Here is an 18,573-nt window from a genome sequence, read left to right on the forward strand (position 1 = left end):
ACCACACTTTCACGAGCAACTTCTGATTGGCTCTGGTCACTTCCGGTGGGCGGTCCAGGCTGAGCAGGGCTGCCATGGGTGCAACAGGGTGCAACTGAGCACAACATGGAGGAGTCTGGGGACATCATGGAAATACTTCACAGATAGTCAGCTGTTAAAGACTAAAACAAGAGCCTTAGAGACATTTATTCTGGCCTGATCATGGCAGCAGTTTGTTATGAATATGGCAGGTCTACATCAGACTACTTACTACATTGTTACTGCTTTGCTGGTCTTGTTGCCAATTATGTGAATCCTTATGAGTTTCAGCAGTCGACACATGATAGAAAAGGTAATAGCATACCACATAACTAGTATTGCAATATTTAATATAAACAACATGGAGGTTGACATTGACACATTAACAATTATGTAATTTACACATTTTTAAGGCACATTTTGGTTAATTTGTCAGGGCTCATGCAAAGTTTCAAAACTCACTCTAGTCATATGTAATCACAGAACACAACACAAACAGAAAATAACCTCTTAATAGTAGATTTGACAGTGTTTTCAGAATCAAAAGCAGTCTTACCTTACACAAAAAAGCACTGTTTATTATTGTATATTCAAGTAATTCATATCATTTATTGACACTTTCAACTTCTAAAATTATTCTTGCAAAAAATCCTAAAGGTAAGTTGTGTGCATTTCTGGTACAGTAAAAGGCAAAGCAGCAGAAACATATGACTAAAATGTATAAACCTAAAGACTTGGACTTTAAAACGGCACACAGGGCCAGAAAACAGCACAAGAAAACAATTCAATGGAAGATTCTAAGGCAAACTACAAAATATCTAATATAATGGTGGCTTTACATGAATACATAAATACTTATTAGTCTTTATAGTATCAAACTTATCTATCTAGCCAGCAACAGGAAATAAAACAATGCAAACACAGCAAAGATAGTCATTTGTTTAGTATCAGCGGTTTTAGCACACTGGTAAATTTCCCTGTAAATTCCTTCACTTCAATTGAATTCCGCAAGCAAACAAGACTTGTTCATAGGTTACGCCATAAAACACCAGGAAACACTGTTATAGGAATTGGAGCCTCATTCATCTCCAAACAAGATTCAACTTTGCATCGTCAGTTGTTCAATCGTTAAAGCTGCAGTATCAAACTTTTCTCTTGTAATAAGTACATTTCATTTCTCCCTCCTTTGCAAAAACAGTACTTTGAACAGAGGTGGTTAAAGTTCCAATACTTGAGTAAAAGTACAAACATTGCGCACTGCTCCAAAGGTTTCTGCACTGAACACATAAAAAATCCAGCCTGAAAAAATAAACTAAACACATAAAAATGTATACAATGTGATTCAGTGAGTGACAGGCAAGGGGTGACTGGGCAGATGAGTAAATGGGCCGGTTTGGGCCGAGCTGTAGAGGCGAGCATCGCTGTCGGCCCCTGCCCCGACAAGAGACCTGTGGCGGACGGGATTGCCAGCGGGTCAAATGCTGCAAGATAAATCTCTCTTCTTTTTTTTTCTCTAAGATTTTGTCCCGTAAGCTTTATTGACAGGAAAGTGCAGCGTGAAAAGGGGGTGCGAGAGAAGGGAGGACATGCAGTGAACTGTCAAGAGTCGGGAATCAAACTCACGACACTGCAGCCGGCTGCACTTGGTGCCTGGCGTAGATGTGCTGTGACTTAACCACTCAACCACAGGGCAGCACAAGATACATTCTTCAATTATCTAGTTAAAGAAGTTTGTATTGCCTCAAAAGTACTTGGTTACATGCTGTGCTAAAAAAGGGGTCTGATCATGAAATTAATAGAAAAATCTATACAACCCAATATTCTGTTCACATAACAAACCTATTGAACATTGGCCAGGGACAAGCTAGCTTTGTTTATCTCTCTCTGCAGCAGGAGATGAGCACTAACACACCAGACTGATATGAAGTAATGTGTGCCTTTTTATAGACACATTATTTGAAGTTCTAAAACATGAAATGCCAAAGCAGAGGAACTCAAGCGCACGTTTAAAGGCCAATTACCTATGGGATGTCAAGATTATTAGGTTAATCAATAATCAGGAATATTCAGGTCAATATACTTGTAAGAAACAAAAAATAATAATTATTGTGACCATTTTAGAAGAAACATTTTTAAAAATGTTGTTCAATATATAGGCCAAAATATAGACCTAAATGTACATCTGTAATCTGGCTGTTTTTGTCATTTTAATTTAACTTTACATTGTCTTTAAGAAAGTTCCGTTTTGTAAATCTGTTCACAAACTTGAGGAACAGTAACATGTTAGACCACAACCATTTAGTCTTTTCCCACAATTATCATAACACTGTAATCGTGACATCCCTAGCTTTAAGTACATTTACTTAATTACTGACCATCTCTGACGTTGAAGAACCGTGTATATCTACCTCTGTATCTACCTGTGTTGCATCAATGAAATTTCCCCATGTGGGACAATAAAGGAATATCTTATCTTATATATTGTACTAAAATAGAATGCTTTGGGATGAGAGCGGATTTACTGAGCATTGGTGGTCCACTCTGCGTCACGCCCACAAATGTATGCATGCCATGTGGATACTCGCCATGTGCAAGAAGGTGTGAGAGCTAAGAACAGGTTAGACCCTTTCACTGAACATCAGGTTCCCCAGCTGTAAAGTAGTTTGTTTACTTGGTTATGTGACATAAAGTCATTCATTATTTAGCATCGTTAAAGCATACAACAAGCCTCTACGATTCACAGTAAGCTTGTATTAGGCCTTGACAAACCCGTCCCAAGTTCGAACAAATAATGGCTCAAGTTCTGTCAAGGTCATAGGTCAAACCAACTGTTGGGGTACTGCTACATCAGCGTTAACAGCCGCTACATGTTGTGAAGCACCGAATTCTCCAAAGTAAAGTCGTACTGGAAGTTGGACAGGTTGTAGTTAATGTCCCGGGACAGCAGCACGTCAGGCATGAGGGAGAATCCAGCCTGCATGGCCAGAACGTGGGGGGCCAGCGTGAACGGGATGTCCCCGAGGAGGTCCGGCAGGGTGGGCGCGGCGTGGTCCGATCCCACCCCCGCCGACGCTGAGGTGGAAACGGCAGAAGGCCCGGAGCTGGAGAAGTCTACGGGAAACTTTGGGTCGACGGGATGAGGAGGAGGGAGTGGGCGGGACGACTGGAAAAGAAAGAAGAAGAGAGGAGCTGACGGATTATATTATCGTAATCGTTGTGCGTAAAATATAAAATTATATGACAAGGTGGGTGTTGGACTATTTTTATCTTCCAACCTTAAAAGATGTGTATATAGTGATTAATTTTGGAAAACTTAAAGGGTTCCATGCGTGATTGTCTTTCAGCTGCAACACGGTATCAAACCCAACTGATGTGGAAAGACAAATCCCGTGGTCATGGAAGTTCTTTACTCATAATATCCGGTAAGCTATCGATATGGCAATATATTGTGACGTACATCTTGGCAATATGCACGTTGAACCAGAAATGCATATGCTGATATACTGACTTTTAAACTACAGAAATTTGTTATAAATGACTGATACTCTTGTTAACCTGCCGACTAGTACTGCTGAATCTGCTGAAAGGGCGACTTATTCATAGGACAATTGTATTCTGATAATAAATGTGAACATGAAAATACATCAATCTAATACATTTTCTTATTCTACATACCAGTAATCAAAACACAATTTTAGTAAACGTTTAAAACTGCTTTTAAGGGCTATCCATGTAACAGGACATGATCTCAGGTTCTGAGTATCAGGAATCACATATTGTATTGTGAGGGACAAGGCAATACCCTACACAGGTCTATGGCAAAAGCAGCACTTAGGATGAAAATGAGACCGCAGTGAGCTGTTTGTATCTAGGTATGAAGCAGGAAGTGCACTGTTGGCATGCTAGTTGTTGTTAGCTTTACCGCGACAGCCTCTGAAAGGTGTGGAAACTTACAAACTAATTGCATTGAGTAATTAGGACACTAGAAATCCATTATTGAGCAATACATGAGGACTATTGCAAAGAGGTTAAAAGGAACTAGTTCTGTTTTTCACGCTATTAAGACTTGAATGTTTTATTTGAGATGTGTAATACTGAATTACATTTCCTCAAGTACATACTGTATACTTGAAAAACCTCTGCACTGCTGCATTACAAGCAAAAGTAATAAACTTGAATGACTTTATTTGGAGAGCAAACGCAGTTCCTCATGCCTGAAGATCAAATACTCAATGTAAATTAGTTATTGCTTATCTATGTTTGCCAAAAGTGTGGTTACATGTATGATCACGGTTTTTATTAGCAATTACAGCTGCAAGGTTTTAGTGATATTGTTAAATGACTAGAGGTCCCTGAAAGTCTTTTAGCCCCTCCTTTTTGTTTTTCTTGGACCCGGTTCTTTGACCTGCTGTAGACTGGGACAGGTTCGGGGGGCAGTTCAGTAGTGTCATGAACATAACCTCTTAATGCATCATCGTCATACGAGTTTCAACTTCATTATGCATTTATTTATTTACAGATTTGGAGAAGAATAACCCCTTGAGCTGTATAATCATTAGTCTTCTACGACGGCTGCAGGTTGCCATAGTAGTGACGGTGTATTTATGACCGGTGAGAGTACTGTACACATTCTTTGGGTTTGGATGAGGTCAGGATGAGCACTCTTCAGCTGTTTGGACTGCGGCCGAGTGTGGCGATGCACGTCCCTACATCCTGTTTCTCATTAGAGCCGGTGCGAGGCCAAAACAAAGCTTTAATAATCCTGCCGAGGACTCCAGTGTGTTGTAACTTATGCTCTGACGTGTTATTATATTGTGGTGGACTTCTCCTGTGTGGGAGGAGTTGTTGTCTTCCTCTCTCGTGTGTGGAAGGACGTTCGACGCTACAGTGTGCAAGGAACGTATTCCGCTTAATCAACTTTTACGACCTTTTATTCTTGTTACAATGGTGTTCCCTCCTTAGTTTAGTCAAAGTTGTAGTTTGATTGGTTCATGCATGTTTGTGTTGATCCTGTATTGTCCTGCAACTGAGGCTCAGAAAATTCCTGTTTTCATCTACCCCCTGTCCCCGCCCACATCCCTGTACTTAGTTGTGATTATTTGAAAAGTAAAGACTGAGTCACAAATGTAGAGTTAAAAAATGTCACGTGGACACAAAAAAATAAAAACATGTAAATGACAGTCTGCTGCTTGTTACGGTGAAATGTGGGGCTTATCAGTTCTGAAGTTTTGAACAGGAAGTCAAGTCTATTATTATTATCTATTATCAAGTAATTTTAGATCAATAATGCGTTTTACAATGAACAAAATGTAAAATGATACTTTATTGTTATAAATCGATATGAAGTATTTGTTCTGTTGGTTTATGTAGGCTTAGTTTAGTTTATAAAACTGTGGTTTAGTTGGTGATGGATGCGACGACTGAGCTACAATGATCAGAATCAGAATAAGTTTATTGCCATTTATCAATGAACAGGATTCACGGACATAGGAACTTGTCCTGGATAATAAAATATCTGAAATGGCCATGATAAAATCCTGCTGAAAGATTTGAAGTTATAGACCGGGTTTTGATAGAAATATAGTTTTGAAAAATAACATAGTAAATTCAGTTATCAAGATCACAACATAACACTATGATAGTTTAATAGTACTTTTTTACTGTAAAAGTATTTTTAAAGTATTTACTTAAGTAGGGTTTTTATTGCCCCGTAACTGTACTTTTACTTCAGCAATACAATTTAGACACTTTAGAACTAGTACAAGACCACGTGGTAAAAAGAAAGTATTATTCTGTGCTGAATAAGCTGTATTATCATTGCGGTATTGAAATTGGCATTGAATATTGAGCTCAGTTTATTTGTAGACTGTACATTTTTGCGACACACAATAAACAAACTTTACTTGACCATTTTTGCTCGCACAACTCAAGCAGTACCACGTCGGGTAAAGTGGATTCACACTGTTCAAAAAAGACCCATTCAAGATATTATTACAGGCGAAAAGCTACTTTGTTTTAGCAATGGACAAAGCTAGTAAAAAAAGGTCAATCTTATGTAAACGTTTCAAAGTTAATCTCTCTTTGCACATCGCAGATCTGGTTCCTCGATGGGTGCAGGTGGAATGGCAGGATTTATGCTGTGGTGAGTAATTAAAGGCGGCCGTCAGACTAAATGCGGAGAAGATGTTTTTGCAGGAAATGACTATTCCTGTGCAATTACAAGGCTGGGGCTTCCTCCGAGCGGCGTTTCCTAGGCTCCTTTAGAGAAAGCCATCAAGAAAGTGACATCAGGATCAAGACAAGGGGTGGTCGCTTTGATACCATCACTGTAGTGTTGTTGTGTCCTTCAGCAAGACGTGTTTTACAGCGTTTATAGGGCTGTTAGCGTTAAGAGTTGTCAACAAAAATAAAATGGATATTTTTTTGTTGACATAATTAGTTTTTATTTATTTATTTATCAAATGTATTTATTTTTTAAATCCTGGCAAACATACTAAATAAAATGTTTTGCTCTAGTTATTTTTATTATGTATTCATTATTTTAATTTTTTTCACAAAATCAGTTCAGTTATATTACAAAAAAAATCATGCCTTATTGGTCAAACTCTGTAAAAATATATTAAATCAAAGGACAGAGGAAAATCAGCCTTTTAAAACATTTTCACTTCAAAAAAACATGAATTTCAGATGGAGGGTTTTGGTGTTACGCAATGTATCGAGTTTGTCGCGATATTGCGTCGGCCATTTTGAAAAATTGATACGTTTGCAGCCCTAATGAATTAATACTAGTATCAAAACTAAATATTAATTCAAACAATTATCAATACTTAAAAACAAGAAATCCACAGAATATAACTAATTTGACCTTTATTGAATGGCCGTGGCTACAGAGCCGCAGTGCAGTCAAATAGCCCAGCAGTTTCGGGAGCCGCGGCACGGCCATATAGCTTCATAGCTAACCCTAACCCTGACCCTAACCCCAAGACCTAACCTGGCGCGGTCTAACCTGGCGCGGTCAAATAGCCCAGCAGTTTCAGGAGCCGCGGCAAAAAATAACATAGACACTCCCTTATTGAATAGCAAAGTACTAACATTTTGTAAGACTAGAAGTGGGACTGCATCAATATGTCCTCAGGCGCGCACTCCTCGAGAAATAATGTCCGAAGGGTCCGAGGTGCTGATCATTATACATGCGTTTGCACATCCGGGAACTTGTACAGTAGCAACCCGAGTCCGCCATTTTGAAAGGGGCACAACAGCACGTCTACTACATACAAAATCCAGAGGCCAAATATAAAATATGAGGCGAAAATGCCCAATACCTGCGTTCTGTAAGGACATCGCTCTGTTGATGGACCAAGGAATGAGAGCTTTGTCGTTATTACGCCGTAGAAAAGGATGCAGTTGTGGTGGTTTATATATATCGCGTGCTCCTTTCAAAATGGCCGCTATGGGGGAAGTCCCGGATGTATGACGTCACCGCGAACGCATGTATAGGCTTCACGTTGCGCTAATGAAGAACGTGTGTTGAAAAGCGTTGCCGTGACAAACTGCCTCAGACCTTCGAATTGTTTTTTTCAACATTCAGTAAAAATAGTTTGATATAAAACCAGTCTAAGGCCAATTATCAGCAATCCTGTTATAACCCAGACCCCATTTGAAACGCGTCTTGACCAACGACATCATCAATGATCAAATATTCCTGTGTGATGTAGCAAGTATGGCAGAACTCTCACTGCGCTGCCATACTGTCATAACCATGGGAGATGATAAAGGCTTCGCTTCAGAGCACTGCACGCCGTCTTTGAGGCTTTCAAGTGCGGGCCGCTGACTTCTTCCTGATGAGTTAAAGTTTACATTTGAGGCACACGCCCACTGACATGAGATAGCAGTAGAACCAGATCAACCTAATTAGAGTCTGTGTGGTAAAGGCATGTGTGAAAAGCACTCGTGATATAAGAGTGTATGACAGTGAGAGGTCGGCAAGGTTTGGGGGAGGTTGGGGGAAGGTTGGGGGAAGGTTGGGGGGAAGGTTGGGGGAAGGTTGGGGGGAAGGTTGGGGGGAAGGTTGGGGGGAAGGTTTGGGGGGAAGGTTTGGGGGGAAGGTTTGGGGGAAGGTTTGGGGGAGGTTTGGGGGAGGTTTGGGGGAGGTTTGGGGGAGGTTTGGAAAGGTTTTGGAAAGGTTTTGGAAAGGTTTTGGAAAGGTTTTGGAAAGGTTTTGGAAAGGTTTTGGAAAGGTTTGGGAAAGGTTTGGGGAAGGTTTGGGGAAGGTTTTGGGGAAGGTTTTGGGGAAGGTTTTGGGGAAGGTTTTGGGGAAGGTTTTGGGGAAGGTAAATGGTCACAAGGTTTGGGCGGAAGTCAAGCACTGAACCAATATGTGGGTGTGGGCTCACCTTTGACCCTTGTGTGCACTGTTTAGAGTAGACGCAGACAAAATAAGACACTATATTGACAAGTATCCATGACTTGATCTTCGAGTTGTGGAAAAATATTTGTACGACTCATTTCACAACTATTGTTTAATCCAAAAGAACGCTGTTCCTCACTAATCTACCCTTCAATATCTGCTGCCTTCAGGTGTCACGGGGCATCGAACAGCTGTCATATAGAAAGGAAGAATGAATCCACAATCCACAATATCATATTTATCTTTCAGTGGTGATTTTACTGCTTTGCCTCGAATGTTTTGAACTGGCACAGGGCCTGGCACATGTGCTGCAGCTTGGAATTACACTCGACTGTTGAAGTCTGGAGCAGGACGGCTCACTCACTTTTGAAGCCTGCACGATGACATTTGTGGAAGGCTGCACCAGGTTCATGGCCTGAACCTTCTGCTTTTTCTCTTCTGCCGTCTCCCCTGGAAGACAGAAAGACACAATGCTCGTGAGAAATGTAACAATCATCAAACAAACTTTTGATCGTTTCATTTAGTGCAGAGGGAATTTGGAATCATTTCATCGAGGTGATTGGATACTAAACACATTTCAAAAGTAACAATATGAGATGTGAATTTATACTTAACACAAACAATGAGGCACAAATACTTCAGCCAGCAAATTAACTTTTAAATCATAAACATGTTAAATGAGTCAGTCAAATCTATAATCAATGAGACGTGTGCAAAGTGAATACAGGATTTTCTTTCTTTCATTCGCCAACCACATAATGTGCCATTTACAAAACAGTTCTCATTGTTCCACCAACAAAAATATCTTGAAATGAGCCTGCAGCTTAAGTGTAGTGTTGATGTGGATCTATTTTCTGCTTGGCTCCTGGTGTAGGCACAATTAATTAGACCAGTGTCGCCAGGAGAGTAAAACACAGAAGGGTGGACAAAGGGAGGAGGGGTGTAGTCATTTTATGCCAGTTATTTGTGTCAGTCTAATTAATGTACAATTATATAACTGCTCTAAAAACAACAAATGAATAAAGTCCCCCATGCCCTGCCCCTCTGACCTCTTGTGGCAGCGTTATTTGTCCCGTGGATGCTGATGGAACACGGGTGGCAACATTTCCATAGGAGTTATTGGGAATTTATGTAAACGATCAGAAATAGATGAGAATTACTGGGAATAAACAGGGCATTAACACTTTTGGAGGTTGTACAGACTATGAACACTTCAAATTTAAGTAATATCTGTGCGTTTACAATCACAAGCTGAACGTAAAATCCTTGGAAAAGCTTTCGTGGACAGATTTTTGGGCTACACATGATTGCTTGGCGACCTGTCAAACATGACATAGAAGCACCATAGAAACCGAGTGTTAAAAGTGACCCTATGTTAGAACTGAAGTCAATGAAACTACCTTGCTGCTTTTTTATTTCCATTGTAACTTATTAGTCTGTTTAAAAGTCAAATCTGTTGCAGCTCAGAAAAATAATATGTAACCTTAAATAGAAGTGAGCAACATTGACCATGTCCATTTCTGTGCCACAAAACGGTGCATAATCATAATATCATATCGTAAGCAGTTAATATTAGGTGCCTTTGCTTTGCATAGCTCCAAATAGCTTTAGCAGAGAGCGTCTGTGCGCAGCGTGTCTGCTCCACCTCAAACAGAAAGTGTGGCCATGACCCTGGTCCAAATCTGCCAAAAATATCACACAGCTCCTGCGCACTGGCCATCTGTGGACACACTCGGACTACACTTAGTCCAATACACTTTCCTTTCAGCCAATATCTGATTTTTGACTTGCTGTTGGCCAATAACTGGGCATCAATATTGTAGGTCCAAAATGGGAGAAAAGGTCACAAATAAAAGCATATTTTTCATTTTGGATGTTTTTTTATTGGACTGGAAAAAGATAAAAAAATGTGCGCTTTCGCTGCGCGGGCTCACATCTCCACAGAGCTGCTGAGAACAGCATAAAGCTTGGTTTTAACTTTCTATTTCTACATAATTATGCAAGTGACGTACCACCAGCAGAAAGTTACATTCTGTGGCTTTAACTTTTATTTATGATATATGTAGAATCATTTGTTGTAGAAAAGCTTCCAAAAGGTAGATCGTGGACAGTTTGGACTTTCATCTGAAAGTCATATTCAGTCTGAAGGAGCAGCAGCATTTACACTCCTCCCCTTGGTCTCAGGACCAATCAGATCTCAGGAGTTAGAACTGAAATGTTCCCTGCCCTTGTTGATAATTCTGCCAATTTCACACTACAGCCTATTGAGGTCCGACCACCTCATCCTCAGAGCAGTACCTCATTACCTTTGACCGGTTTGAGTTCGGACAAGGAGTTATGAGACTGTTGTAGACTGAGGGGAGGTTGTATCAGACACTCCTATTTTAAGAAGGGTTTTTTCTTAACAAAAATGGCCTTCACTCCTCATTCAAACCAATCCTTTCTCCCTGCTTACAATTGTTAAATAATTAGTTGTATTTTTTTGTGCAAACGCAAGGACAAACTTGTTTTTTTTAAATCACATGTTAATCTAATATACGATATTGGCCTTTTGATATTGTTCATCCCTCACCACAACTGCTTGCAGATTTGTTCAACAGGAAACTCATTTGTAATGGTCATAGGATGTTGTGAAATCGATGCTTTTCTAAAAGGGTCAGGCTCTGCTCATGGGACCTGGACACCTGACACTATATTGTGTTATCTTTCCTTTATTTCATTAGCTTCAACACGTTTCAGCTACACAACATTTTAAGGTAGTTACTGTATTAAAACTCTATTTACTCATAAATGAGTCATGAGTTTTTCCCCCAGAAAGTGTTTTGTAAAACAGAACTGTGATGAAATGAAATAAAACAGATGGCAACACGTGGTCTGAATCGAATTAGAAAACAGGGAATTGGAAGTTGGTACCTTTTCAACTTTTTTAATGTTATGGGATTACATATTTGAAATACGCAAATGTTCAAATATGCAAAACCTCAAGCTTATTTCTTTATTTTTTGTATAGGATCGTCATATTAAAAATTGGCAGTGTGGTAACAGGAATGACAGTAACAGGGGGCCGCGGGTAGGTCGGGTTGTAAGAGAGGGGGGCAGGGGTAGGTTGGGTTGTAAGAGAGGGGGGCAGGGGTAGGTTGGGTTGTAAGAGAGGGGGGCAGGGGTAGGTTGGGTTGTGAGAGGGGGGGCAGGGGTGGGTTGGGTTGTGAGAGGGGGGGCGGAGGTGGGTTGGGTTGTGAGAGGGGGGGCGGGGGTAGGTTGGGTTGTAAGAGAGGGGGGCGGGGTTAGGTTGGGTTGTGAGAGGGGGGGCGGGGGTAGGTTGGGTTGTAAGAGAGGGGGGCAGGGGTAGGTTGGGTTGTGAGAGGGGGGGCGGGGGTAGGTTGTGTTGTGAGAGAGGGGGGCGGGGGTAGGTTGGGTTGTGAGAGGGGGGGCGGGGGTAGGTTGTGTTGTGAGAGAGGGGGGCGGGGGTAGGTTGGGTTGTGAGAGGGGGGCGTGGGTAGGTTGGGTTGTGAGAGGGGGGGCGGGGGTAGGTTGGGTTGTGAGACAGGGGGGCGGGGGTAGGTCGGGTTGTGAGAGGGGGGGCGGGGGTAGGTTGTGTTGTGAGACAGGGGGGGCGGGGGTAGGTTGCGTTGTAAGAGAGGGGGGCGGGGGTAGGTTGTGTTGTGAGACAGGGGGGGCGGGGGTAGGTTGCGTTGTAAGAGAGGGGGGCGGGGGTAGGTTGGGTTGTGAGAGGGGGGGCGGGGGTAGGTTGGGTTGTAAGAGAGGGGGGCGGGGGTAGGTTGTGTTGTGAGACAGGGGGGGCGGGGGTAGGTTGGGTTGTGAGAGAGGGGGGCGGGGGTAGGTTGTGTTGTGAGACAGGGGGGGCGGGGGTAGGTTGCGTTGTAAGAGAGGGGGGCGGGGGTAGGTTGTGTTGTGAGAGAGGGGGGGCGGGGGTAGGTTGTGTTGTGAGAGAGGGGGGCGGGGGTAGGTTGTGTTGTGAGACAGGGGGGGCGGGGGTAGGTTGCGTTGTGAGAGAGGGGGGCGGGGGTAGGTTGTGTTGTGAGACAGGGGGGGCGGGGGTAGGTTGGGTTGTGAGAGGGGGGCGGGGGTAGGTTGTGTTGTGAGAGGGGGGCGGGGGTAGGTTGGGTTGTGAGAGAGGGGGGCGGGGGTAGGTTGTGTTGTGAGAGGGGGGCGGGGGTAGGTTGGGTTGTGAGAGGGGGGCGGGGGTAGGTTGTGTTGTGAGAGGGGGGCGGGGGTAGGTTGGGTTGTGAGAGGGGGGGCGGGGGTAGGTTGGGTTGTGAGAGGGGGGGCGGGGGTAGGTTGTGTTGTGAGAGAGGGGGGCGGGGGTAGGTTGTGTTGTGAGAGGTGACCAAATAGAAAAAGTAGGTCTTCATATTGAAATCAAACAATCTTAACGCGACATACAAAGCTTCCAAAACACGTAAAAGGTAAAATATTGAAAAGAAAGATCTCTCTTCGATGCTCAGGTCGAGGGAAAGCTTCTTCAGAATATAACTGTTGATGATGTCACTGTAATGCATCGTTGTCTTTGGGTGGATTTTGAGTGAAAGCAACAGGAATGACCAAAAACTGAATGAAAGTGGTTCCTTCATGTTTTTCCTGCATTTTTACATTTTGTTCAATTTTGTATTAGACAAACCCAACTTAGGGACAGGCCCAAAGACAAAAATCGTCAAGAATATTGTGCAAAAATCCACATTTTAAAACTTGCTGTGATAGAAATGTTATGACCGGTAATGTCTGCGACACAAAAGGCACAAATGTTACTTACTTCTGGCTGAAAAATGCATGCATTGATTACTGTGCCAAGGGGTTTGTGAGACCAAGGAACAAAGAAGAAACATTTAAATAGGCTACCTGCTTCCTCCTTTCACTGTCTGAAAATTGGATACTGCAGCAGTAAGTCTATGGTTGTCTTGGTGAAAAGTCTTTTGTTTGAGAAAGATCAGGACATAATTTGAGCTTTCATTGTGGCCTGTTCTTTTATCTAACAGCTTGGATTACTTACCCAAAATCACAAAACCGCCGTCTACTTCCTTCTCTGAGGTGGATTTCTTTGAGTCCTTGCGAAATCCAAATAGATTAAACATGACTGCAACCTGTAAATACAACACAGCAATACAATAGTGTCAGACAAAACATAATAATGATAGCACATTAACACACATAGTCTTTTTCTCTAATTATTTGATGTAAACATGTCTTCAGAATTGTTAAAACATAAAAAGGGTGTTCCGTTGCTAATCATATAAAAGTAAGTTCTAAGATAGTTGTGTAGTAAGTGAGACCTCTCAAATTTGAGTGAATCTTTTGATTAGAAGTTCCTCCTGCTGACAGGTGATTCTTTTAGTGCAGTTTACCTTGGTCTTTTAAGTCCACAAAAAGCCTGTCAAATCGAAACTAGACCAAACTAGCTCGTTATTTCACGCGTAGCAGGTCTCAGTTATAGAAAAGGAATCGTTAATCGCATATTTAATGCGTTCGAAGCTAAATATACAACTATTTATGCGTTCAACGGCATATTACTGGGATTACAAGACCGTTCTGACGTTGTGATGCCTACGTTACGTCATAGAGCGTCTTTCCCCCCGGTCCGTGTAGAAACTAACGAAAGAAAAGAAAGGTTCCGCGCGATATAAAACAAATATTTTTGAGAGATATTTTTTAGAAACAGTAAATATCTTAATTAACTTGTTTACTGGCTGATATGTTTGTACTTTTACATCAAGGGTTGGCTGGCTTCGTGTTGGGGTAAAAAACATCTTTTTTCTCACTACTTATTTTCTTCTTTTTCTTTTTTCCAATTATCATTACTGACTTTTAATTATTACGTTATGTTATTCTTAAGCAAAACAAATACATTAATTAATAAGCAAACAAACACACAATGACATAAATAAATATGTAAATAAATAAAATAACAAATTCCTTACTGTATTTCATTTTACAATCAACATAAAATCATTTAAATATTATTATTATTAGTAGTAGTAGTAGTAGTAGTAGTAGCGGTATTATTATTATTATTATTATTGTTATTATTATTATTATTTAATTACAAACCTAAATAAAAAGCCATGGGTGCAATTTAGATTGTATTTGTTTTTATATTTTTCTACCTTGTTATTTGTTAGACCTTGTTTTAAATGTGTAAGATTCAACCAAATCAAAACCTATATATTAAAATGTTTACAATAAATATAACACGACACTGCGGAACCAATGTGTTTAGTTCATTTTTAACCGGATGGAACACAGTTTGAACACAAAAAAGAAGCGCTCGATTTGGCCCCACTATCCTCCCGCATGAAATACCGTGACGTTTTGCAAGTACCGCCTCCCATACTCCGCCCTATCGGCATTTCCGTTTGTAAAACTGAAGCCCACCTAAACTGTTTGGCGCGCGTAAATCCAGCAGTTTCCCTTCCGCCCGCGCCACAGAAGCACAGAATCAAGATGGCAAACATAATAGACGTTCCTAAACAGAGAATAAACTGCGCCATGCTCTCACAACACATTAACAGAGCCGTGTGTTTTGTAGGGCGAGTGGAAAAGGTCAGTGTGTATGATGTTAGCTAGTGTTTCAAAGTCTTTTCGCTGCTAAATGCTTTGTGTATTCTTGTTTTCCAGGTTCATCCCAGTGGGAAAACCTTCACTGTTTCAGATGGAGAGGGGAAAACGGTCACAGTGGAGCTAAACGACCCTGTAAGTGATTTAGTTACAATTGGATTGTTTTATCCCAGGAGTGTCCTCGTGTTCCTACGTCTACAGTTGTCAGAAATGCATAGAAAACTAAGAAAAGTGAACAGTTTATTGGTCATTATTCTGCTATATTGTTGTGTAATTGGCTGACAAATTCAAGGGTTCATGTTCATATAGTTTAAAAATAACCTGGATCACAATAATAGGCTTATTGCATTCTTATAAACACGTAAGAGCGTCAACATTGGTCACAAATAACTGCTTAAAGATTAAATATAGACTGTACATATAGCATGAAATGAGAATTGGTTCTTAATCAACCTTTCTGGATAACTAAGTGTTGCTTTATTACAAAGGTAAATGGTCACATTTATATAGCGCTTTTCTACCGTCAAGGCACTCGAAGCGCTTTATCAAGGAACCAGTCACCCATTCACACACTCATTCACACTCCAGATGTACGCAGACACTGGGGGCGAGTTGGGTTAAGTGTCTTGCCCAAGGACACAACGGCAGTATTCACATGAGGCAGCTGCGATCGCATCGCCAACCTGCGGGTTAAAAAATAAACGTTAAAATAAACGGTAATTCTATTGTTTCTACAGTGTTACAATACTATAATTTCAAACTTTATTTCGATACTTATGAATAGATTCAGTTCTCAATACAAAGATAAATTATATTGTCACGGCTTTAGATGATAGACTGACATTTTTGATATAAAAAATAGTTATTTCTTTATTAAATATTGTGGTTTTATACTTCTCAAGACAAGAAAGAAAGGTTACATTTTGTCCTGTTTGGGATTTCATTTTTATTGATACTTGTTCAAAAGAGTATCTAGTTTAATCCTAGTTTTAATATGAATAACTCTCAGATCTTTGATACTTTTTACTACAGAGTAAACTCAAGAGGTCAGGGGCCCGTGGTGAGTCCTGTGAGGGCCCTCGTGCTGCTGCCTCTGCAGCGCTGACGTTTGACTCAGACAATTCATGGATTCATTGCTACAAAGAATGAATGGACCGTAAACATGAAATAATTTATGGGGTGGGTTTAATGGTTGGTGTTAAAAATGTTAATATTTTCGACTAATTTGTTGTTATTCGAAACAGAATTACGAACATCTCATTTCTGATGTAAGGAAGTTACACTAAGTAATGTGTAAAGTTTTATAGAACCAAATGATCTGCTGCTAGTCTTTTCTAGTGTAAAAGTGATTGTCGTATGGCGTTGTAACTGAAGTGTTTTCTGGCTCTAAATCCTGTAAAGCTAAAGCAGAACTGTGTCTCTGTTGCAGCTGGAGGAGGAGCTGAGCGGGGTCGTGGAGGTCATTGGAATGGTGTCTAACAAAGGAGTCATCATGGCCTCGATGTACAACATGCTCCGAGAGGATAAAGGAAACCTTTTTGGTACGTTTCATCATATTAAGGCCTGTACAACACGGCACAGCCAATTCTGTTTCTGTTCTTTTCTTAAATATATGAACACAGATTCAGGCAGAGACGGGACATTTATTTAACTCCTCAACAAAGTAAATGTACATTCTGTAGAGAAACCCTCAGCATCTCTCCAGCCAGAACATGTCAGTGCATCTACTGCTTATTCAGATTTTTCCAAATGACGTTGGAGGGGAAAATACATTCATATGAGAACTTTATGAAATGTTGACACATTCTATGACGATTCCTTTTGACCTGTTCAACTGTGAGACTGTTCTCTCTCCTGCAGATGTCCAGCTGTATAATGAAGCTCTGAAGCTCATCCATGACTTCCCCCAGCACTACCCTTTTGAAGCAGCTGTCAGCGGATGAGCGCTTTACTTTGAAATATCTGTGTAAAATTGTTTTCTAAATAAAGGTTGAACGGTACAACTGTGAAATGTGTTTCATTTAGCAATAATATTCCACTGCATGAGATGGAACGGATCTTTACACAGAAAGTTCTGTGTGTGGTTTTAACTTTCTGTTTCCATGGAATCGCCTCCAGAAAATGAAATACTGTAAGTATCAGTTCAGTACTTTCATTTTTCCATCAATTTAAAGCGTTCATAATAATGGCCACGAGAGGGCAGCATTGCCACATCTAACAATCCTTTTGCACTTGTACCATGGATCTATTCTATTAAATCAAGATTTAAATTGCAAGTTACTATTGTTGCAATACTTACTATTGATAAACAAGGAAAAAAATCTTTCCAAATGTAATGTACAGTTGACAATTCTTAACCAACTAGTGTCACCATCCCTCTGACTCATCCTGTGCGTGAGAATGATGTCTTAGGAGAGGTACTTCATATTAGACTGCAACATAAGTAGATCATTTTACATTTAGTCAATTGTAAACCGCAGTATTGATCTAAAAGTCCATCGATTTCCTGTTCTAAACCGAACTAAGCAGGACTGATGAGCCCCGCCTCTTCATAGTGCCACTGTAACAAGCAGCACATTGTCATTTACATGTTTTTTATTTTTGAAAACTCTTGCATCTGTATTTTTAACGAAGCGATGATAACTGAGCACAGGGATGTGGGCGGGGATAGGGGCGGGGATGTGGGCGGGGATAGGGGGTGAGCACTCCAGCCTCAGTTGCAGGACAAAGCAGGATTAAGTCAAACATGCATGAACCAATCCAAATACAACTTTGAGTAAACTAATGATGAGGAAACACTGTTGTGACAAGGTTAAAGGTCAGGAAAGTTGACTTTGCAGAACGCCCCCTTTAAAGGACAAGCTTCAGCGCTGTGCGGACGGCTCCCTCTGCTGGCTCCAAGAGGAACTTTCCAAACCAACTTGACTTAAAACCACATCATTATTTTTGCTCGTTCTTTTTTTCGTCACAGCGTTTTGCATGAATTCACAAACCGAAACAACACGACTTAAACATAATCTTCAAACATGTTTAGCAGATTCCCAGCTGTGTAAGCACGTGTTTGAGGAGGGAAAATAATCAAGTTCTAACTAGCTCATAATCTAGCGCCAGCTTCATCACCTGTCAAATAATTCAAGGACTCAAACTTATCTGTCACTTTGCTGTTAGAATAGAAATATCTGCTCCAAATAAACTCTTCAAACGCCTTCAAAATGCTTTATAATAAGTTTACGATGCTTTCTCAGATAATTCGAGATAAGATAAGAAAATCCTTTATTGTCCACACATGGGGAAAGATGTAAACTGCATTTTATCACTCATTAATGTCATGACATACGTTACAAATTTAAAAATGCATATTATTTTCACTAACTTGGTAGAATTTGAATGTAGGTAGCACTTTATCGTTTGCGTTTGACATTTCAGAAATTAGTCATAACTTTCCTTGTGTGAGCGATCATAAAGAAGTTTACATAATCTTATCACTCCAGAAATCAGATTATTAAACAATCAGATTTTGGTGAGTATGTGAACAACGTTTGATGTGTTGATATGTTGTTACAGAAAATATCAGGATA

The 18,573-nt window shown here is 40.7% G+C and overlaps 2 protein-coding genes across 2 annotated transcripts; one reads left to right on the plus strand and one right to left on the minus strand.

Moving 5' to 3' along the window:
- Nucleotides 1–351: 351 nt before the first annotated feature.
- Nucleotides 352–14,004, minus strand: umad1 (UBAP1-MVB12-associated (UMA) domain containing 1). The gene is made up of 4 exons (XM_072447335.1): nt 13,786–14,004; nt 13,434–13,524; nt 8,790–8,875; nt 352–3,181 (listed from the first exon to the last, which is right to left on the minus strand). The coding sequence occupies exons 2-4, from the start codon at nt 13,513–13,515 to the stop codon at nt 2,882–2,884; spliced, it is 468 nt and encodes a 155-aa protein (XP_072303436.1). The 5' UTR covers nt 13,516–13,524; nt 13,786–14,004; the 3' UTR covers nt 352–2,881.
- An 806-nt stretch (nt 14,005–14,810) lies between these two features.
- On the plus strand, nt 14,811–17,006 carry rpa3 (replication protein A3). Its single transcript, XM_072447090.1, has 4 exons — nt 14,811–14,980; nt 15,056–15,130; nt 16,425–16,536; nt 16,856–17,006. The coding sequence occupies exons 1-4, from the start codon at nt 14,882–14,884 to the stop codon at nt 16,936–16,938; spliced, it is 369 nt and encodes a 122-aa protein (XP_072303191.1). The 5' UTR covers nt 14,811–14,881; the 3' UTR covers nt 16,939–17,006.
- Nucleotides 17,007–18,573: the final 1,567 nt, after the last annotated feature.

The sequence above is a fragment of the Eucyclogobius newberryi genome, unplaced genomic scaffold, assembly GCF_026437365.1.
Source record: "Eucyclogobius newberryi isolate DKJ021-1_F unplaced genomic scaffold, fEucNew1.0.hap1 SCAF_16, whole genome shotgun sequence".
Taxonomy (NCBI): Eukaryota; Metazoa; Chordata; class Actinopteri; order Gobiiformes; family Gobiidae; genus Eucyclogobius; species Eucyclogobius newberryi.

Excerpts from the sequence above, each read along its gene's own strand:
- rpa3 (XM_072447090.1), top strand. The coding sequence starts at position 14,882 with ATGGCAAACATAATAGACGTTCCTAAACAGAGAATAAACTGCGCCATG. Across the intron at positions 15,131-16,424 it reads CAGTGGAGCTAAACGACCCT|CTGGAGGAGGAGCTGAGCGG; the intron begins GTAAGTGATTTA and ends TCTCTGTTGCAG. Across the intron at positions 16,537-16,855 it reads GGATAAAGGAAACCTTTTTG|ATGTCCAGCTGTATAATGAA; the intron begins GTACGTTTCATC and ends TCTCTCCTGCAG.
- umad1 (XM_072447335.1), bottom strand. The coding sequence starts at position 13,515 with ATGTTTAATCTATTTGGATTTCGCAAGGACTCAAAGAAATCCACCTCA. Across the intron at positions 8,876-13,433 it reads CGGCGGTTTTGTGATTTTGG|GGGAGACGGCAGAAGAGAAA; the intron begins GTAAGTAATCCA and ends TCTGTCTTCCAG. Across the intron at positions 3,182-8,789 it reads TCATCGTGCAGGCTTCAAAA|TCGTCCCGCCCACTCCCTCC; the intron begins GTGAGTGAGCCG and ends TTTCTTTTCCAG.